Source organism: Oncorhynchus keta, chromosome 3 (genome assembly GCF_023373465.1).
Source record: "Oncorhynchus keta strain PuntledgeMale-10-30-2019 chromosome 3, Oket_V2, whole genome shotgun sequence".
NCBI classification, from domain to species: Eukaryota; Metazoa; Chordata; class Actinopteri; order Salmoniformes; family Salmonidae; genus Oncorhynchus; species Oncorhynchus keta.
Window position 1 is genome coordinate 5,824,665 of NC_068423.1, and position 19,310 is coordinate 5,843,974.

The 19,310-nt window shown below is 44.6% G+C and overlaps 2 protein-coding genes across 10 annotated transcripts in view; one reads left to right on the forward strand and one right to left on the reverse strand.

Annotated features, from left to right (window-relative positions):
- Positions 1–967: 967 nt before the first annotated feature.
- acbd4 (acyl-CoA binding domain containing 4) lies at positions 968–13,134 on the forward strand. Of its 3 annotated transcripts, none has more exons than XM_035746191.2 (11): positions 968–1,237; positions 1,380–1,590; positions 1,855–1,975; positions 2,441–2,525; positions 3,309–3,429; positions 3,565–3,825; positions 4,068–4,225; positions 4,362–4,569; positions 4,883–5,103; positions 9,262–9,321; positions 11,433–12,409. In XM_035746191.2, the coding sequence occupies exons 2-11, from the start codon at positions 1,461–1,463 to the stop codon at positions 11,499–11,501; spliced, it is 1,434 nt and encodes a 477-aa protein (XP_035602084.1). In that variant the 5' UTR covers positions 968–1,237; positions 1,380–1,460; the 3' UTR covers positions 11,502–12,409. The 3 variants fall into 3 exon arrangements, with proteins under 3 accessions (XP_035602084.1, XP_035602073.1, XP_035602066.1); XM_035746180.2 differs by lacking the exon at positions 11,433–12,409 and adding an exon at positions 12,416–13,134 and having other exon boundaries at positions 969–1,253; XM_035746173.2 differs by lacking the exon at positions 11,433–12,409 and adding an exon at positions 12,416–13,134 and having other exon boundaries at positions 969–1,237.
- Positions 13,135–15,185: 2,051 nt separating this feature from the next.
- Positions 15,186–19,310, reverse strand: part of arhgap23b (Rho GTPase activating protein 23b) — a 67,486-nt gene continuing 63,361 nt past the window's right edge. For 4 of the 7 annotated variants that reach the window (XM_035746219.2, XM_035746209.2, XM_035746226.2 and 1 more), the window contains one exon: positions 15,186–18,088. In XM_035746219.2, coding sequence (XP_035602112.1) covers positions 17,096–18,088 — 993 coding nt within the window. In that variant the 3' untranslated portion in view covers positions 15,186–17,095. The remainder of the gene's footprint in view (positions 18,089–19,310) is intronic. The other 3 variants (XM_035746235.2, XM_035746243.2, XR_004821615.2) reach the window with 2 other exon arrangements.

The window sequence follows — 19,310 nt, forward strand, 5'->3', positions numbered from 1 at the left end:
ATGATCTGGCAACAGCTCTGGTGGACATTCCTGCAGGCAGCATGCCAATTGCATGCTCCCTCAAAACTTGTTACATCTGTGTTATTGTGTTGTGTGAGAAAACTGCACATTTTAGAGTGGCCTTTTATTGTCCCCAGCACAAGGTGTGCCTGTGTAATGATCATGTTGTTTAATCACCTTCTTGATATGCCATACCCGTCAGGTGGATGGGTTACCTTGGCAGCAGGAAGCCCAGTGGTTAGAGTGTTGGACTCGTAACCGAAAGGTTGCAAGATAGAATGCCTGAGCTGACAAGGTAAAAATCTGTCGCTCTGCCCTTGAACAAGGCAGTTAACCCACTGTTCCTAAGCCGTCATTGAAAATAAGATTTTGTTCTTAACTGACTTGCCTAGTTAAATAAAGGTTTTTAAAAAAGAGAGAATGCTCACTAACAGGGATGAGCAATACATTTTAGAGAAATAAGCCTTTTGTGAGTATGGAACATTTCTGGGATCTTTTGTTTCAGCTCATCAAACATGGGACCAACACTTTACATGTTGCGTTTATAGTATTGTTCAGTATTGGTTAGAATGGATAGGCGTAATCCTGGAAAAATATTGCCCCCTAGCCCTGGCTAGATAGAAATTGCAGTTGTAGACACATGAATATTTTTTTTTAGAGCATGTGATTTTTTGGCAATAGAAGCACTTGTTTGTGCCACTGACCTATACGTGCTTATATATATATATATATGGCTACCTTCATTTACAGTTTTCTGACAAATACATGTATATGACAATAGCCCTTCTAAATACTGTAAAACAATAATAGCTTGCTAAAATTGACAAAAAAATGGTCCTGCAACGTATTATTGTATTTGCTTATATAGTGTGCACTGTGCATGAAAATTATTAACACTGAACCAATCAAGAAATGTATTTATTATTTTACACCGACAGGCACATCGCGCAAATAATTTTGGAGAGGGCGTGGCCACATGTCATGTGACCCAACACGGAAGACCACTCTGCAACTGTACGAAGTAAAGGATATTGAAGGTCTCGACAAACAACTTTATTAATTCGTTTAACTCAAATAATACACTTATCATCTGCAACATTAGCTTTGCATATCTGTAATTTGGGCGTTTTGAATGTTCTTGAAAACCTGCCATCTCATATTTGTCAACAACGTTTTTACAAGCGTGTTCGGTGCTGCTCTGATTTGAGCAGAGATTCGGAGGCACAAACTAGAAAAGGCAAGTGGACTAACCGGTCGGTACTCAATCTTGTTGGCGACTCAATACTTATCAATGTTGTTTGTTATTGTGTTTGAACCAGCAGCAGGCTTGCTAACTTACCATATCAGTCGTTATGTCATCGAATTATGTGCCTTTCCAGCTCGTTTCAGTCCTATTGATTCGTCGTTGGTTTGAGTTGGCGAAGGACATCGTAGCAGTCCCTTGTCGCTGTCCCGGTTGGATGCCACAGGGCTGTGCCCTCATAGAGAGACGGCAGTTTGCAATGCCAGTTCCGGTTATGGCAGAGTCGGTGGACCACCAGAAACGCTTCCAGGCCGCTGTCGACGTCATTCAAAACCTTCCCAAAAGTGGTGGGCGACTAGTATACAGGGACATAACCTATATCTATTTAATACCTGTGATATCATATAGCAGAATTGGCAGTGTATAGGCATATAATTAGTTGTTGTGTTTTGTAAACAAAGTTCAATTTGAGTGCTTAGCTGAAAGCTCATTAGGCCCAACCAGTGATTTTATTGATCAGCTACTCAGCTACTCTTTTGCACAAGGCTTACCTCCATGTAGGTCAACCAAAGTGTAATAGACACTGTATAACAACTGAGTAACTCTTGCAGGTGCCTACCGGCCCCCCTATGAAGTGATGCTGCGGTTCTACTGCCTGTACAAGCAGGCGGTGTGTGGACCCTGCACAGTGTCTCGGCCAGGCTTCTGGGACCCAGTAGGTCGCTATAAATGGTGAGTGTGTGTCTGCACAAGTGGATATGAGAGGCTGTATATGTGTGTCTGCGTGGGTGAATGTACATATTTAGTAGGTGACAATGTAGGAGTGTAATCTGATCCAAGATCTGTGGTTAGGGACAACTTCTACCTTGAGCCAAACAAGTTGAGTGTTTCAGTTGGCAGGCGCCTCCACACCAGGCGTGGTTTTGGCTCATTAACGTTTGAACTGGCACGACAACTGCTGACACGTGTCACAATCCCTTACTATTCACTGTTACTTCCCAAGTGCACGTGTGCTGCTGTTGTACAGCATGGAGTTATTCCCCCTCTTAACGGTGATTGTTCCTTACCAAACTAACACCTCACTCGTAGTCCATTGGGTGGTGCTCTTTTTCAAATGATATACTAACGGTGGTACGAAGATGATACAGAGAGATGTTCACTAGAGAACACTGTTTTGGTGTCGTTTTGTGTCCATAGGGATGCCTGGAGCCGATTAGGGGAGATGAGCAGTGAGAGTGCCATGGCGGCGTACGTGGATGAGATGAAGAAAGTGGCACAAGAGGTACAGCTGAGAAGTCCTACTCCTTCATGCACATCCTTTTCTTTTATACCAGGAACAGCTAACATTAAAGCTAGCACTCTAGAACCGTCTAAATCAGTGCCGGCTAACCGTCAGAGGGACTGGTCAGCAACATATCAGGGGCCAGTGTTGGTCCGTGGGCCATCATATTGTATGTGTTTAGACTGAAGGTAGACAGCGTTTTGACGTTGCCACGAGCATCACCTCAGATATTGAGATGATCAATGCAAGACTGTGACCTCACACGGTCGCACAGAGTCTCTGCGCATGTGCGTGGGTGCGCTTCACGCTGCTACAACGTAGTAGCTACGGGACCAAAACTGCAAAGAAGTTTAGCCCCGCGCTTCAACACTCTTAAGTTGTTGCAGAAATCGACACGAAATTGCTGTTTACCGCGTGCATCGCCGAGTCTACTTTTGAATATAAACATGCACACCACAACCACCCTGTATCTTCTTTTGGGGAGGGGAATAAAAGCCTTTAGGGCCCGTAATCACAAAACATCTCAAAGTATGATTGTTGATCTCTAGGATCATGTCACCCGCCCCGTCAATATAATCATATTCATTATGATGTATCGAAAAGAGAACATGTATTGTAGTTGAGCAGTCCTGCCTGATCTGAGATATGAACCCTAAACCCTGTTTAGTTAACCAATTCCTCCTGCATACTGTACATCATATAACAATGAATTGTTATCTTATAGCATAATACATGCAATTACATAAAGAGCCCCAACTGAGAGAAAGAATGTCTCCTGTGTAGGTGATTGACACAATGCCCATCAATGAGAAGACTGCATCACTGTTCCACCACTTTGAGCCCCTTTACGTGGTCATCCACGACATGCCCCGGCCACCAGACAAGCTGCTGCATCTGAGAGAAGGTCAGTGGACTACTGGACCACGATCTGAATTGTTGGTGTTGAAAGAAAACATTCCCTGCATGTTATCTGAGCCTCTGTCATATACGATCACAATATGCTCAAATGGACTTTGAATTACTGTGTGTGCTTGCGTAGACTTTAAGGACATTGACAAGGCAGCCAGTCCAAAGGAGGTTGAACAAGAGAGGGAGATCCAAGACGAACGTGTCCCAGATAAGGACCCTGCACTAGATGAAGAGCCTGCCCTGGAGCAGGTGCCTGTCCCAGGAGAAGAACCCGTCAAAGAGGAGGTACCTACTCTGGGAGAGGTGGCCCTCGCAGAGAAGGTGCCCGTCCCAGAAGAGGTGCCCAGTCAGACACAACAACAACCAGTCACCTTCACCAGTGAACCTCAGGGTAAGAGTCATGCTCACCTCTCTCTGTTTCAAGAAACTAAATCCTGCCAGGCTGGAGGGTAGCTACAGTATGTGCACACCCAGGCAAGAAAATACTGTCACTCCATAGAACCCATACCAGATGGATGGATGGATAGGCAAATGGATATTTACCCACTTGTAGCTAACTTGATGCATTTTCTATTCAACACAACTGACTTTCTCCTAACCATACTGTTGATATGTCTCACAATGGTTACACAGGGCCAAATGTACAAGGCTTCCTCTTTCCAGAGCCTGTTCCTGAGCTTGGTCTGTCTGAGGCCATGGGGTCGTCTGAGGTGTTGTTGTTGACCAGCGACTCAGAGAGTGAGATCTTCGTTGACTCTGTGGATTCTGTGGAAAAGCTGGACAATATCAAGGTACCGTAGGGCCTGAAATAATGGGACTCTACAAGAATGCAAGTTTAATCTAAGTTGTTGTTCTCTGGGTCCTTTATAAGTGGATCCAAATAAAGGACCGTATTCTGTATGTGTGTGTTTGTTTGTTTATACACAGGTTGTCCCCAAGTCAAACGGCCTCCATAACGGCCATGCTTACTCAGAGCCCTCCTCAGTCCAAGCCAATCACACAGAGACGGTCTGCCAGGCAACGCAGGTGGGGGCAGGGCAAGGTGGAGAGGGGGCGGGGGATGGAGGGGGACCGCCCATGAGGAGGAGTCGGGATGCAGGAAGAGACGGGATGAGGGACCACGGATGGAGAGAACGTGAGTTAAAGGCTCTTTCTCTCATTTTCCTAAAATATCTGTCCTCTCCTTGCCTTTTCGCCTTCATTGCACTGATCTAAAAAAGAGTGGAACAGGTGAAAGCCAGCTTAATAGTGAGTCCACCATATTATTTTCATTTTTCAAGTATTTTTCAATCTGTGCAGATAAAGGGGAGGTGAGATACAGAATTCTATGTAATTGTGTTAGAGCCAGAGAGAGTGTGTGAATGAACGTGTGTGTGTTTGCAAGTATTCCTGTTGTGTGTGACGTGCATGTGGCATATATGCCAATTACACATATGCACTATGCCTAGGTGGTGTTCCCCAGGGCAGCCCCAGGCGGGCGGGGAGAGAGGCCCTGGGGGCAGGGGGAGGGGCTGGCCGAGGGGGAGGAGACGGCTCAGAGGGAGGGGCTGAGAGGCTGCAGGACATCCAGGTGCAGCAGCAGATCCTGCTGGCCCTACGGAGGCTCAGGGAGGACATGCAGAGCGTCATGGAGAGACTGGAGGCAGTGGAGAGACTAGCCGCAGCACAGGTAGGTATGATTTGATGTATCCATAGAGTTGAATAGAGAGCATGGAGATGAAACATTTTAGTAATTTAGCAGACACTTTTATCCAGAGTGATTTACAGTTAGTGCATTCATCTTAAAGAGGAATTGAAACACCCCTAAATGACCAATTTCTTGCAATTATTATTCATAGTAAGGCATACAGATTCATGAATGAAAGACGTTTTAACTAGAGGTTTAGTACAATGTACTTCTTAATGGACCTAAACTGGCTAATCATTTATATTTATTTTTTCTTGGTCCTGTGCATTTCTAAATCAAACAAAAACACGTGTGAGCATCCTCAAAAATGTTCTTATTATTTTAGAAGCAATAGTGAATTGTGCAAGGCTGCCAATATATTAGAATGCAACTATAACCTAGCTTTTCCTGGAACTTCACAAGAGTAGAGGATGAGCTAAAAGTCAAGTGGAGGTGTGTAAATGCGCAGGACAATAGTGAAGACTAGAGATCATGTACCTATACCGAACAAAAATATAAACGCAACAATTTCAAAGAGTTACAGTTCCTATAAGGAAATCAGTCAATTCGTTAGACCCTAATCTATGGATTTCACATGAATGGGAATGCAGATATGTATCTGTTGGTTACAGATACCTTTAAAAAAAAAAAGAAAGTATGTGTGGATCAGAACCAGTCAGTATCTGGTGTGACCACCATTTGCCTCATGCAGCGCGACATCTCCTTTGCATAGAGTTGATCAGGCTGTTAATTGTGGCGTGTGGAATGTTGTCCAACTACTTTTCAATGGCTGTGCGAAGTTACTGGATATTGGCGGGAACTGGAACACGCTGTCGTACACGTTGATCCAGAGCATTCCAAACATACTCAGCAGACGTCACCCATTGAGCATGAAGGGGCCATGGAAGAACAGATATTTTCAGCTTCCAGGAATTGTGTACAGATCCTTGCGACAGGGGGCCGTGTATTATCATGCTGAAACATGAGGTGATGGCGGGGGATGAATGGCGCGACAATGGGCTTCAGGATCTGGTCACGGTATTTTTGTGTATAAAAAATGCCATAGATAAAATGCAATTGTGTTCATTGTCCGTAGCTTATGCCTGCCCATACCATAACCCCACCGCCACCACGGGGCTCTCTATTCACAATGTTGACAACCGCAAACTGCTCGCCCACACGACACCATACACGTGGTCTGGTTATGAGGCCAGTTGAAAGTACTGCCAAATTCTCTAAAACCACATTGGAGGCAGCTTATTGTAGAGAAATTGAAATGTTATTCTCTGGCAACAGCTCTGGTGGACATTCCTGCAGTCAGCATGACTATTGCACAATTCCTCAAAATTTAAGGCATCTGTGACATTGTACTGTCTGACAAAACTGCACATTTTAGAGTAGCCTTTTATTGTTCCCAACACAAGATACTACTGTGTAATGATATTGCTGTTTAACTTCTTGATATGACACACCTGTCAGATTGATGGATTATCTTGGCAAAAGAGAAATGCTTAGTGTAGTTAGAAGCTCATTTCTTGGCTAAATAGTATTATTGCAATATTATTATTATTGCGTGTAATTTCTATGTTCCAAATGGTTGTCAATTTCATCTTCACACTATATCGCACTAGCTGTACTACTCTCACTTTCATACTATTCCCCCCTTCAAACTCTCCCCAGCAATTTATTTGATATTATGCCTTTGCATTATCATAATATATATATATATACTGCTAAAAAAATAAAGGGACCACTAAAATAACACATCCTAGATCTGAATGAATTAAATATTCTTATTTTAATACTTTTTTCTTTACATAGTTGAATGTGCTGCAAACAAAATCACCTTTATCAACCCACGGAGGTCTGGATTTGGAGTCACACTCAAAATTAAAGTGGAAAACCACACTACAGGCTGATCCAACTTTGATGTAATGTCCTTAAAATAAGTCAAAATGAGTCTCAGTAGTGTGTGTGGCCTCCACGTGCCTGTATGACCTCCCTACAACGCCTTGGCATGCTCCTGATGAGGTGGCGGATGGTTTCCTGAGGGATCTCCTCCCAGACCTGGACTAAAGCATCTGCCAACTCCTGGACAGTCTGTGGTGCAACAGTCTGTGGTGGATGGAGCGAGACATGATGTCCCAGATGTGCTCAATTGGATTCAGGTCTGGGGAACGGGCTGGGGCCAGTCCATAGCCTCAATGTTTTCCTCTTGCAGGAACTGCTGACACACACCAGCCACATGAGGTCTAGCATTGTCTTGCATTAGGAGGAACCCAGGGCCAACCGCACCAGCATATGGTCTCACAAGGGGTCTGAGGATCTCATCTCGGTACCTAATGGCAGTCAGGCTACCTCTGCTGAGCACATGGAGGGCTGTGCGGCCCCCCAAAGAAATGCCACCCAACACCATGGCTGACCCACCGCCAAACCGGTCATGCTGGAAGATGTTGCAGGCAGCAGAATGTTCTCCACGGCGTCTCCAGACTCTGTCACGTCTGTCACATGTGCTCAGTGTGAACCTGCTTTCATCTGTGAAGAGCACAGGGCGCCAGTGGCGAATTTACCAATCTTGGTGTTCTCTGGCAAATGCCAAACGTCCTGCACAGTGTTTGGCTGTAAGCACAACCCCCACCTGTGGACGTCGGGCCCTCATACCACCCTCATGGAGTCTGTTTCTGACCGTTTGAGCAGACACATGCACATTTGTGGCCTGCTGGAGATCGTTTTGCAGGGCTCTGGCAGTGCTCCTCCTGCTCCTCCTTGCACAAAGGTGGAGGTAGCGGTCCTGCTGCTGGGTTGTTGCCCTCCTACGGCCTCCTCCACGTCTCCTGATGTACTGGCCTGTCTCCTGGTAGCGCCTCCATGCTCTGGACACTACGCTGACAGACACAGCAAACCTTCTTGCCACAGCTCGCATTGATGTGCCATCCTGGATGAGCTGCACTACCTGAGCCACTTGTGTGGGTTGTAGACTCCGTCTCATGCTACCACTAGAGTGAAAGCACCGCCAGCATTCAAAAGTGACCAAAACATCAGCCAGGAAGCATAGGAACCGAGAAGTGGTCTGTGGTCACCACCTGCAGAACCACTCCTTTATTGGGGGTGTCTTTCTAATTGCCTATAATTTCCACCTGTTGTCTATTCCATTTGCACAACAGCATGTGAAATGTATTGTCAATTAGTGTTTCTTCCTAAGTGGACAGTTTGATTTCACAGAAGTGTGATTGACTTGGAGTTACATTGTGTTGTTTAAGTGTTCCCTTTATTTTTTTGAGCAGTGTATATTATTATTACATTTTTTACAAATTTGATTAATTTATTTCTGATATTTTGCTAGTTCTTTTTAAAACAGAATACAGGCTAGCTGGACCTACTGCAGCGAATTTGTCATTTGAGATGACGGGGACACAGCCCTTACCCCCGAGGTGCCTTATTGCTATTATAACTGGTTACCAATGTAATTGGAGCAGTAAAAATAAGTTGTCGTACCTGTGGTATACGGTTTGATATACCATGGTTGTCAGGCAATCAGGACTCGAACCACACAGTTTATAATCCAAAATATAGCCTAATGCATCTACCCACAGGCCTGGCCTGTATAGTCAAACTTTTGCATTGGCTATGGGTCTAGGCTACTGTTTACAATTTACACGGTGCAGATAGGCACATTTGCAGGCCAGTCGTATGGCATATTTTGTCAGGATGTATTAGCGTTAGTCATCGGAAATATGGGCTTCTCCTGATATACTGAGAATGCGCTGCCTGTTTTGGATCATCATTCTCCCATGTTGTCCTATAATTAATGTGGCCATCAGTATGCTTGAAGATATGGAGACCTGAACACTGTTGAAAAATTGGAATAAATCCAAAACTGAGGCTTAAATGCAAAAATAGAGCTGTTTTGTTGGGGCAATATGCTCACAGGCCCAGTTATTCAGGTAAAGCTTACCGCTTGCGCTGCCGCCCTCCATCCACAGGCAAGATGGTAGTAACTAGTTACTTCACCAACTGTAGCTACTGTACTTTGACATTTTCTTTCTTATACCTTCTAGACCTTGGTCAAATACAAATGTATTAAAAATTATGTTGAATACCTTCATATATTTAAAGGTATTGGAGTATATTTGTGTATTCACCAATGTTTCCCACCACCAGGCCCAGAATTCAGACTGGAGACCATGTCTTCAGTGTGCTGCCTCAGCTGCCCAATCAGAGGTAAGAGTGTGGGGTTATCCGAAAATTCAATGTGCATCTATTTATCTCTGTCTTACTAGCTTTTGGCAATATGCTCATTGTGGTTTGTACAGCTACAGTAGCGTGGTCACAAACTCAGGTCCTGGAGAGCTACTGTAAAGGGTGTGCAGGGTTTTTCCCCCAGGCCCAGCACTGTTTGTAACTTATTTTGTACATAATGTTGCTGCTACCATTTCTTATGACCGAAAAGACATTCTGGAAATCAGAACAGTGATTACTCACCTTGAACTGTACGAAGAATTTCTCTTTAATGAGTCGGACAAGAGGGATTTACTCCAGACACCTGAACAGACCCTCATCCCCGTCATCCGCAGGAGAACGAGACGGAAAAGATATCGCGGAAGGAGATCAGATCCGCCGACGAGTGGCTAATCTGCCGTCGCCATCGATACTATTGGCCAACGTACAATCACTGGATAATAAATTGGACAAACTAAAAGCACGTATATCCTACCAACAGGACATTAAAAACTGCAATATCTTATGTTTCATTGAGTCGTGGCTGAACGACGACATGAATAACATATAGCTGGCGGGTTATACACTGTATAGGCAGGATAGAACAGCAGCCTCTGGTTAGACAAGGGGGGTTTATGTATATTTTTAAACAGCTGGTGCACGATATATAAGGAAGTCTCGAGGTTTTGCTCGCCTGAGGTAGAGTACCTCATGATAAGCTGTAGACCATACTATCTACCTACAGTTTATCTGTATTTGTTGTACCTGTCAACATACCACCACAGACCGATGCTAGCACTAAGGCCGCACCCATTGAGTTGTATACCGCCATAGGCAAACAGGAAAACGCGCGCCTAGTGGCCAGGGACTTGAAAGCAGGGAAACTTAAACCCGTTTGACCAAATTTCTACCAGCATGTTAAATGTGCAACCAGAGGGAAAAAACTCTCGACCACCTTACTACACACACAGAGGCACTTTCAAACCTCTCCCTCGCCCTCCATTTGGCAAATCTGACCATAATTCTATCCTGTTTCCTGCTTAAAGCACCAGTCTAAAAAAAGTGGTCAGATGAAGCAGATGCTATGCGACAGGACTGTTTTGCTAGCACAGACTAGAATATGTTCCGGTATTCTTCCGATGGCTTCATCAATAAGTGCATCGATGACGTCGTCCCCACAGTGACTGTACGTACATACTAGGGATGCACGATATATCGGTGAGCATATCGGAATCGGACGATACTAGCTATTAATGTCGGTATCGGCCCGATGTCTAGTTTAACACTGATGTGCAAAACCAACGTCAAAGCTGACGTGCATACCTATATAACGTGAGTACAGCGCTACACAGAATAAAGACAGAAAAATACTAAGCATACATTTCCAACAACTAAACAAGTTCAAGTCGATTAGTCATTTGAAAGAGTAAGAACATTTCAGGAAGACAACTCAAAGGCGAAATCCATTAACGCCAAGATAATGGAATTCATTGCCCCTGACAATCAACCGTCCTCTGTCGTGGATGATGTTGGCTTTCACCGACTGGTCGAGCCCTGGTACACACTATTTTTAAGATGTTACCCCACTGGAGTTACACAGTATTGTTGAAACACACATCTTTGAGATATGTGCATCGCAGCTATTAGCTTCACGACTGACATTTGGACTACCGATGTCAGCCCCGTGAGCATGCTGAGTCTGACAGCACAGTGGGTCTTTGAGGATTTTGTACTGAGGAAAGCCGTATTGCATGCTTAAGAATGTGCTGGTTCTCATACCGCTGCTGCCATTTCAATGGCATTTGAGAACATGTTTGAAACTTGGAAACATGAACACACTCCTAGCACCATTCAAAACAACTGACTCGAGAAATAAGCTAATCAACTGCATCTGCAGCAGACATTATACCCCCTTGAAACACCTTCTCAACAAAACTGCTGACACAGACTGTGGGGTTAACTTACAAAATTACTCAAAGCTGTGAACAAGTAATTTGGTGGTATTCTCTCTGAGCCTCTTCACTGTGTCACCACCATGCTCGATGCTAGGTACAAGGACCGCTACTTCGATGCAGACAAAAAAACTGAGTTTATGTAAAATGTTACATACACAGCTGGACAAGGTGGAAACGGACACAGTGACAGTGCGCAACGGGGAAGAAAACAGAGCTGAAACTGGTTGAGAATTAAAAGAATGAACAACGAAACAGCACAGCAAGTAAGTGAAAGAAATAGGTTTGGGGACATATGTAAATGGCAACAAAATAACGTGTTGGTCTGTGTGGTGTGTGTAACCTTAATTTAACTAAGCAAGTCCGTTAAGAACAAATTCTTATTTACAATGACGGCCAAACCCGGATGAGCGCACTATTTAACTGTATCAGAATGCTTAAAAGGTTAACCGAAAGTTATCGGTATCGTTTTTTTGGCAACGAAAATATTGGATATTGGTATCGGCTAAAAATGTCATATCGGTGCATCCCTAGTACACACCCCAACCAGAAGCCATGGATTACAGGCAACATCCACACTGAGCTAAAGGGTAGGGCTACCACTTTCAAGGAGCGGGACTCTAACCCGGAAGCTTGTAAGAAATCTCTCTATGCCCTCCAACGAACCATCAACCGCGTCAATACAGGACTATGATCGAATTATACTACACCAGCTCTGAAGCTCGTCGGATGTGGCAGGGCTTGCAAACTATTGCAGACTACAAAGTGACACGAGCCTACCAGACGAGCTAAATTACTTCTATGCTCGCTTTGAGACTAGTGACACTGAACATGCATATGAGAGCATCAGCTGTTCCGGACGACTGTGTGATCACGCTCTCCGCAGCCGATGTATCTTAACTGCATTGTTGGTTTAGGGCTTGTACGTAAATATTTCATTCTATCTATACCTGTTGTATTCGGGCGCATGTGACAAATACAATTTGAACACACTTGGTTCAACTAACCAAGACAGATTGGGCATGTTAATACTTGGTTGGAACAAAAGCCGACACATCCTCTACATCAGTTATGAATTCATTCCTTATTAGAATATTGTACGTTTTAAGGTTTGTCACCCTAAATGTCCCATATGTTCTTCTCAGGAGGAGAGTTGGTGGCCGTTCCCTGAAGTATCAGGACGGACGATGCTGCTTCTGCTGCTGTGGCCTCTGGTGGCTCAGGGCATAGTCTTTCTATTGCGGAAGGGCCAAAAGAAGGCCCGTATCTCTACTTGAAGCCAACGGACCACAAAGTAGTCCCATATCCCCCCCTTAGGAATCCATTGGAGGAAGAAGTATTTCTTTTTTATTTCAATAGGACTCTATGGGACAACGGAGGTCGTTAGCAGATCTGTTTTTGGTGTCTTGCAAACTCCTATGTTCATTGGTGTGACAATGACCATAGGAGACAGCACAAACATATATGGGACAATGGAGGTTGTGTATTTCCACATGAATCCACTGGAAGAAGTTGTTGGCAGTCCTATAGGACATTATTGGAGGAGAAAGTCTCTCACTCTCTTCAGTACTGTTATGTACATTGCTCAAGTATTGGGAGAAACATGAACATGTTTAAATGAAAAAATGTATCACATGCTGTGCTGTTCTTTTAACCTTCAGGTTGAAGGACCTGGTCCCGTATTCACAAAGAGTACTGACATAAGATCAGTTTGCCTTTTAGATCATAGTGGAAGGAGGTCATCATAATGATTTGAGATCAGACGCTGCTATTCTTGAGACACTTTTTTTTTGAATACGGGACCCTGATCCACTTGTGTTCCTTGTCCCCTCAATAACACTAATAAATCATGATTTAATTTATAGCTATTTCATCTTAAATCACAGAATTGTTTTCAAATAAATAATTGGGATGAATAAGCACTTTTCCCAGATTATATTTGATCCAATGATTTCAGTGGGACACAGAATTGGAAATGAGTGCATTGGCAATTGCTCCAGAATGCACACAAGAGATAGACAATGTTCAGTTGATATGTAAGGATAAATTATTCTACTTAGTCACCAATGGTTGAAAGATAATAATTTTTCAAGCTATTGTTATATGAACAGCCTTGGTTGTGTGAATGATTTCAAATAAATATGGTAGGAAAATGTGAATTCTTACAGTTGTGTGCCTTGCGAAAGTATTCGGGCCCCTTGAACTTCGCGACCTTTTGCCACATTTCAAAGATATAAAACTGTATTTTTTTTGTGAAGAATCAACAACAAGTGGGACACAATCATGAAGTGGAACGACATTTATTGGATATTTCAAACTTTTTTAACAAATCAAAAACTGAAAAATTGGGCGTGCAAAATTATTCAGCCCCCTTAAGTTAATACTTTGTAGCGCCACCTTTTGCTGCGATTACAGCTGTAAGTCGCTTGGGGTATGTCTCAATCAGTTTTGCACATCGAGAGACTGAACATTTTTCCCATTCCTCCTTGCAAAACAGCTCAAGCTCAGTGAGGTTGGATGGAGAGCATTTGTGAACAGCAGTTTTCAGTTCTTTCCACAGATTCTCGATTGGATTCAGGTCTGTACTTTGACTTGGCCATTCTAACACCTGGATATGTTTATTTTTGAACCATTCCATTGTAGATTTTGCTTTATGTTTTGGATCATTGTCTTGTTGGAAGACAAATCTCCGTCCCAGTCTCAGGTCTTTTGCAGACTCCATCAGGTTTTCTTCCAGAATGGTCCTGTATTTGGCTCCATCCATCTTCCCATCAATTTTAACCATCTTCCCTGTCCCTGCTGAAGAAAAGAAGGCCCAAACCATGATGCTGCCACCACCATGTTTGACAGTGGGGATGGTGTGTTCAGGGTGATGAGCTGTGTTGCTTTTACGCCAAACATAACGTTTTGCATTGTTGCCAAAAAGTTCAATTTTGGTTTCATCTGACCAGAGCACCTTCTTCCACATGTTTGGTGTGTCTCCCAGGTGGCTTGTGGCAAACTTTAAACAACACTTTTTATGGATATCTTTAAGAAATGGCTTTCTTCTTGCCACTCTTCCATAAAGGCCAGATTTGTGCAATATACGACTGATTGTTGTCCTATGGACAGAGTCTCCCACCTCAGCTGTAGGTCTCTGCAGTTCATCCAGAGTGATCATGGGCCTCTTGGCTGCATCTCTGATCAGTCTTCTCCTTGTATGAGCTGAAAGTTTAGAGGGACGGCCAGGTCTTGGTAGATTTGCAGTGGTCTGATACTCCTTCCATTTCAATATTATTGCTTGCACAGTGCTCCTTGGGAAATCTTTTTGTATCCAAATCCGGTTTTAAACTTCTTCACAACAGTATCTCGGACCTGCCTGGTGTGTTCCTTGTTATTCATGATGCTCTCTGCGCTTTTAACGGACCTCTGAGACTATCACAGTGCAGGTGCATTTATACGGAGACTTGATTACACACAGGTGGATTGTATTTATCATCAATAGTCATTTAGGTCAACATTGGATCATTCAGAGATCCTCACTGAACTTCTGGAGAGAGTTTGCTGCACTGAAAGTAAAGGGGCCCAATTTTTCAGTTTTTGATTTGTTAAAAAAGTTTGAAATATCCAATAAATGTCGTTCCACTTCATGATTACGTCGCACTTGTTGTTGATTCTTCACAAAAAAATACAGTTTTATATCTTTGTTTGAAGCCTGAAATGTGGCAAAAGGTCGCAAAGTTCAAGGGGGCCGAATACTTTCGCAAGGCACTGTATATAGAAGAAGCGGACTCATTTTGAAATGCGGAATGCGGATAGAAAGACACTTTCTAACTGCAGGTGTTGCCAACGACTAAGAATGACATGACATTGGGGGGTTCTTTATATCTAATGGAAGATGCCAGTCTTTGACCAAAGAATGAATAAAGTCACCTGCAAATTTCAAAACAAATAATTTAATATATTATGTATAATATATACACAGGTTAACTTAACAAGCTTTGTACAACTGTTACAAAATTGGTCCACGCACAATCACCCACGGACATACAGTACATGCACATGGGCACACACAGACAGACAGGGACAGATTGAGTCGTATAGCTATGGAAGAGACCATGGAGTGGGTAGCTTGGAGGACATTGGTTGGCAGTGCAGTTTGGTTAATCTTCATCTCCATGTTGGTTTTCAGACCCAGTTTATAACTATGGTTCATAATGATCAGTACATGAAAGAAGAAACAGGAAAAATATCTAAAATGCAAAATGAAAACCTTAAAACAGTTAAGACTCCAGGGTTCTTTAGATCATGGGAGAAATATTTCGGAGGAGGACCGAGGTATCTCCAAACCACCACTTCATCAACTGCTCAAAATGAAAATGCTGTCTCTGTAATACTGATAACAACCGGAGCAACTCTTGGCATGTGTAAGTGCTTCTCAACTCTTTTTATCATGCCTTTCTTGGCTTCCCAGTATCGATATGATTGAATGGCCCCAATCGTCAAAATGAGTTTGGCATGACTTAAATTAGCTGCCATAGACACCTTTTTCCTGCAATGGAGGACTGAAGAGGTCTGGCTCCTCCACATGCACAGGCAGATACAATAGGCTTGTGTTAAAACACGTAGGCTTTGCATATGTAAGATCCCCCATATTTGGAACATGCGTTATCATATTCAATTGTCCAAGGAAGCTTTGGCACAGTGGCCCACATGGGTTTAGAGTTCCAGAGGAGTAAAACGTATTCCAATGCATGTATTTTGCCCTGAGGGATCCATGTAGTTCCCTGTTGATCCACAGTGGGGCTTTGGAAGAGCTTAGTAAAGGGCAGGGAGGGCAGTACTAGTCTATGGAGAAGATGCTAACAAGTTAACTAGATGCTAACACATTGCCTAAGCTGGTCCTTAAATAACATTTGCCACTATTGTGCCATCCCAAACCATAAAACTGGAAAGAGAACCAAACTTGTACAGCTGGGACAGCATAATAGTATGAAAAAGTGGGTGCTGTTGGGGTTTAAAGTCGACAGCGTAGGCTTATGCTGGGATTCAAAACAATTTCAGGGTATAGGCATTGCGGCTTTTAAAGGCAATTTTCCTGCGTTCCCGGAGATCCCATTCATGGTAAACGCTGCATATGTCAGTTTATTATAATTTTTTACCACTTTTTTCTCCCTAATTTTTGTGGAATCCAATTGGTAATTACAGTCTTGTCCCATCGCTGCAACTCCCATATGGACTCGGGAGAGGTGAAGGTCGAGAGCCATGCGTCCTCCGAAACACAACCCAGCCAAGCCGCACTGCTTCTTGACACAATGCCCACTTTACCCGGAAGCCAGCCGCACCAATGTGTTGGAGGAAACACTGTACACCTGGCAACCGTGTCAGCGTACACTGCACCCGTCCCACCACAGGAATCACTAGAGCACGATGAGATAAGAACATCCCTGCCGGCCACATCCTCCCCTAACCCGGACGAAGCAGGGCCAATTGTGCGCTTCCACATTGCTCTCCCAGTCGCGTCCGGCTGCAACAGAGCCTGTACTCAAACCAGGATCTCTAGTGGCACAACTAGCACTGTGATGCAGGGCCTTAGACCACTGTGCTACTCAGGAGGCCCTGGAAACTGCCTTTAAAAGCTTCAATGCCTATAACCCGCAATCGGATTAAATCCCGGCCTTAGACTATGACCCTTGAGACTGCTTATGTATGGCATTACGCTTTGAACCTGTCGATACTCGCAATGGAGAGTGTGTTTGTGTAATATGTGTGTAAAGGGCAGTACTTTCGAGTGGGCATCTTACAATGAATCACTAACTGAACACTATGAAGTTTCCTTAGCGAAGTTAGACCACAACCGTGTGGCGGCGCCAGGCTTTCCGCTTGTCTCGAGGCTCCAGGGCCGACCTCCGCTTGACAACAGTAGAACCAAGGGAGCCCTGATCTGTCCATGAAGGGGAAAAGGAGGAGGAAGGGAGAGGGGGAGAGAAAGAGACTGGAGATGGGGCTAGAGCAGAGGCTAGGTGTGAACTCCTTTGAACTTTGAGGGATGCGACAACACACCCCTGAGGAACACCAACTGAACTGCTGCAGTGACGTTGCACTTCTGTTGTGGCTCTTACCACCTTCACCCTATCTCCCCGTCTCCCAACTCCCCCCTCGCCCTCCCCCTTACCCATCACCATATCCAAATTCATTGACTGGGGCCTTGCCCTTCCTCCCCTTGTCTTCCTATATTGCACTGGCAGTGGCTGCTGTTCCAACTGGGGCTGTTGTGTTTTCTGGGTGTTATAAGGTTGGATAGAGCCGGGCTGTCTGGAGGGGGAGAGCCAGGAGGGGACAGCGGAGCGTCCTCGGGCCAGGCCGGGGAGCTTCGAATGTGGGGAGACTGAGGGCTCTACTGGGGGGCTAGGGCTGGTGGTGGTGGGTTGGTAGTGTGTGTAGAGGAAGCTGTTAGGATGACGTTTGGGGGATGCCACCCCTTTATCTTTTGCCCATGCACTCCCTTCTTTCTTCCCTTCTCCCTCCTTCTCTCTTCCTCTGTCAGACTGCTGTTTTGCCTCTATCCTCTTCCTACACTCCTCTTCTCCCTTTTCCTCCACTTCCTCAGTTCCATTAGGGGCGCATCCTTTTCCAACCCCATCCTCCTCATCTTCCTTGGCTCCTCCCCCTACCCCGTAGTGGCTGGCTTTGATTGGCTCATGTTCGGAGTCTTCGTCGGTGCTGCTGCTCAGGGGGCGGGAGATGGGGCGTATCTTGCGTTTCCGGGTGACTGCGGAGATGATTGACAACGGGAGGAAGTCCCTGGCACTCAGGTCCTTCTTGGAACCCCATGTGCACTAAAACACAGATCCAGGATCAGTCAGAGGTTCAGTGGTTACTATGGCTTATGCTCTGTACAATGGAACCAGTGAAATAGTCCCAAAAGTGCAAACCCGGGCTAAAACGCATTTAACCCAGGTCTGGATGACAATTACAGTGCATTCGGAAAGTATTCAGATCCCTTGACTTTTTCCATATTTTGTTATGTTACAGCCTTATTCAAAACACACAATACCCCATAATGACAAATCAAAAACTGGTTTTTAGATTTTTTTTGCAAAAAACTGCAATGTCACATTTACATAAGTATTAAGACCCTTTACTCAGTACTTTGTTGAAGCACCTTTGGCAATGAGTACAGCCTCACATCTTCTTGGGTATGACACTACAAGCTTGGCACACCTGAATTTGGGGAGTTTCTCCCATTCTTCTCTGCAGATCTTCTCAAGCTCTGTCAGGTTGGATGGGGTGCGTTGCTGCACGGCTATTTTCAGGTCTCTAGAGATGTTTGATCGGGTTCAAGTCTGGACTCTGGCTGGGCCACTCAAGAACATTCAGAGACTTGTCCTGAAGCCACTCCTGCATTGTCTTGGCTGTGTGCTTAGTGTCGTTGTCCTGTTGGAAGGTGAACCTTCGCCACAGTCTGAGGTCCTAAGTGCTCTGGAGCAGGTTTTCATCAAGGATATCTCTGTACTTTGCTCCTTTCATCTTTCCCTCGATCCTGACTAGTCTCCCAGTCTCTGCCGCTCGAAAACATCCCCACAGCATGATGCTGCCACCACCATGCTTCACCGTAGGGATGGTGCCAGGTTTCCTCCAGACCTGACGCTTTGTATTCAGGCCAAAGACTTCAATCTTAGTTTCATCATACCCGAGAATCTTGTTTCTCATGGTCTGAAAGTCCTTTAGGTGCCTTTTGGGAACTCCAAGCTTACTCTCGTGCCTTTTACTGAGGAGTGGCTTCCATCTGGCCACTCTACCATAAAGGCCTGATTGGTGGAGTGTTGCAGAGATGGTTGTCCTTCTGGAAGGTTTTTCCATCTCCACAGAGGAACTCTGGAGCTCTGTCAGAATGACCATCAGGTTCTTGGTCACCTGCCTGACCAAGGCCCTTGTCCCGTTTTGGCTGGGCGGCCAGCTCTAGGAAGAGTCTTGGTGGTTCCAAACTTCTTCCATTTAAGAATAATGGAGACCACTGTGTTCTTGGGGACCTTCGATGCTACAGAAATGTTTTGGTAT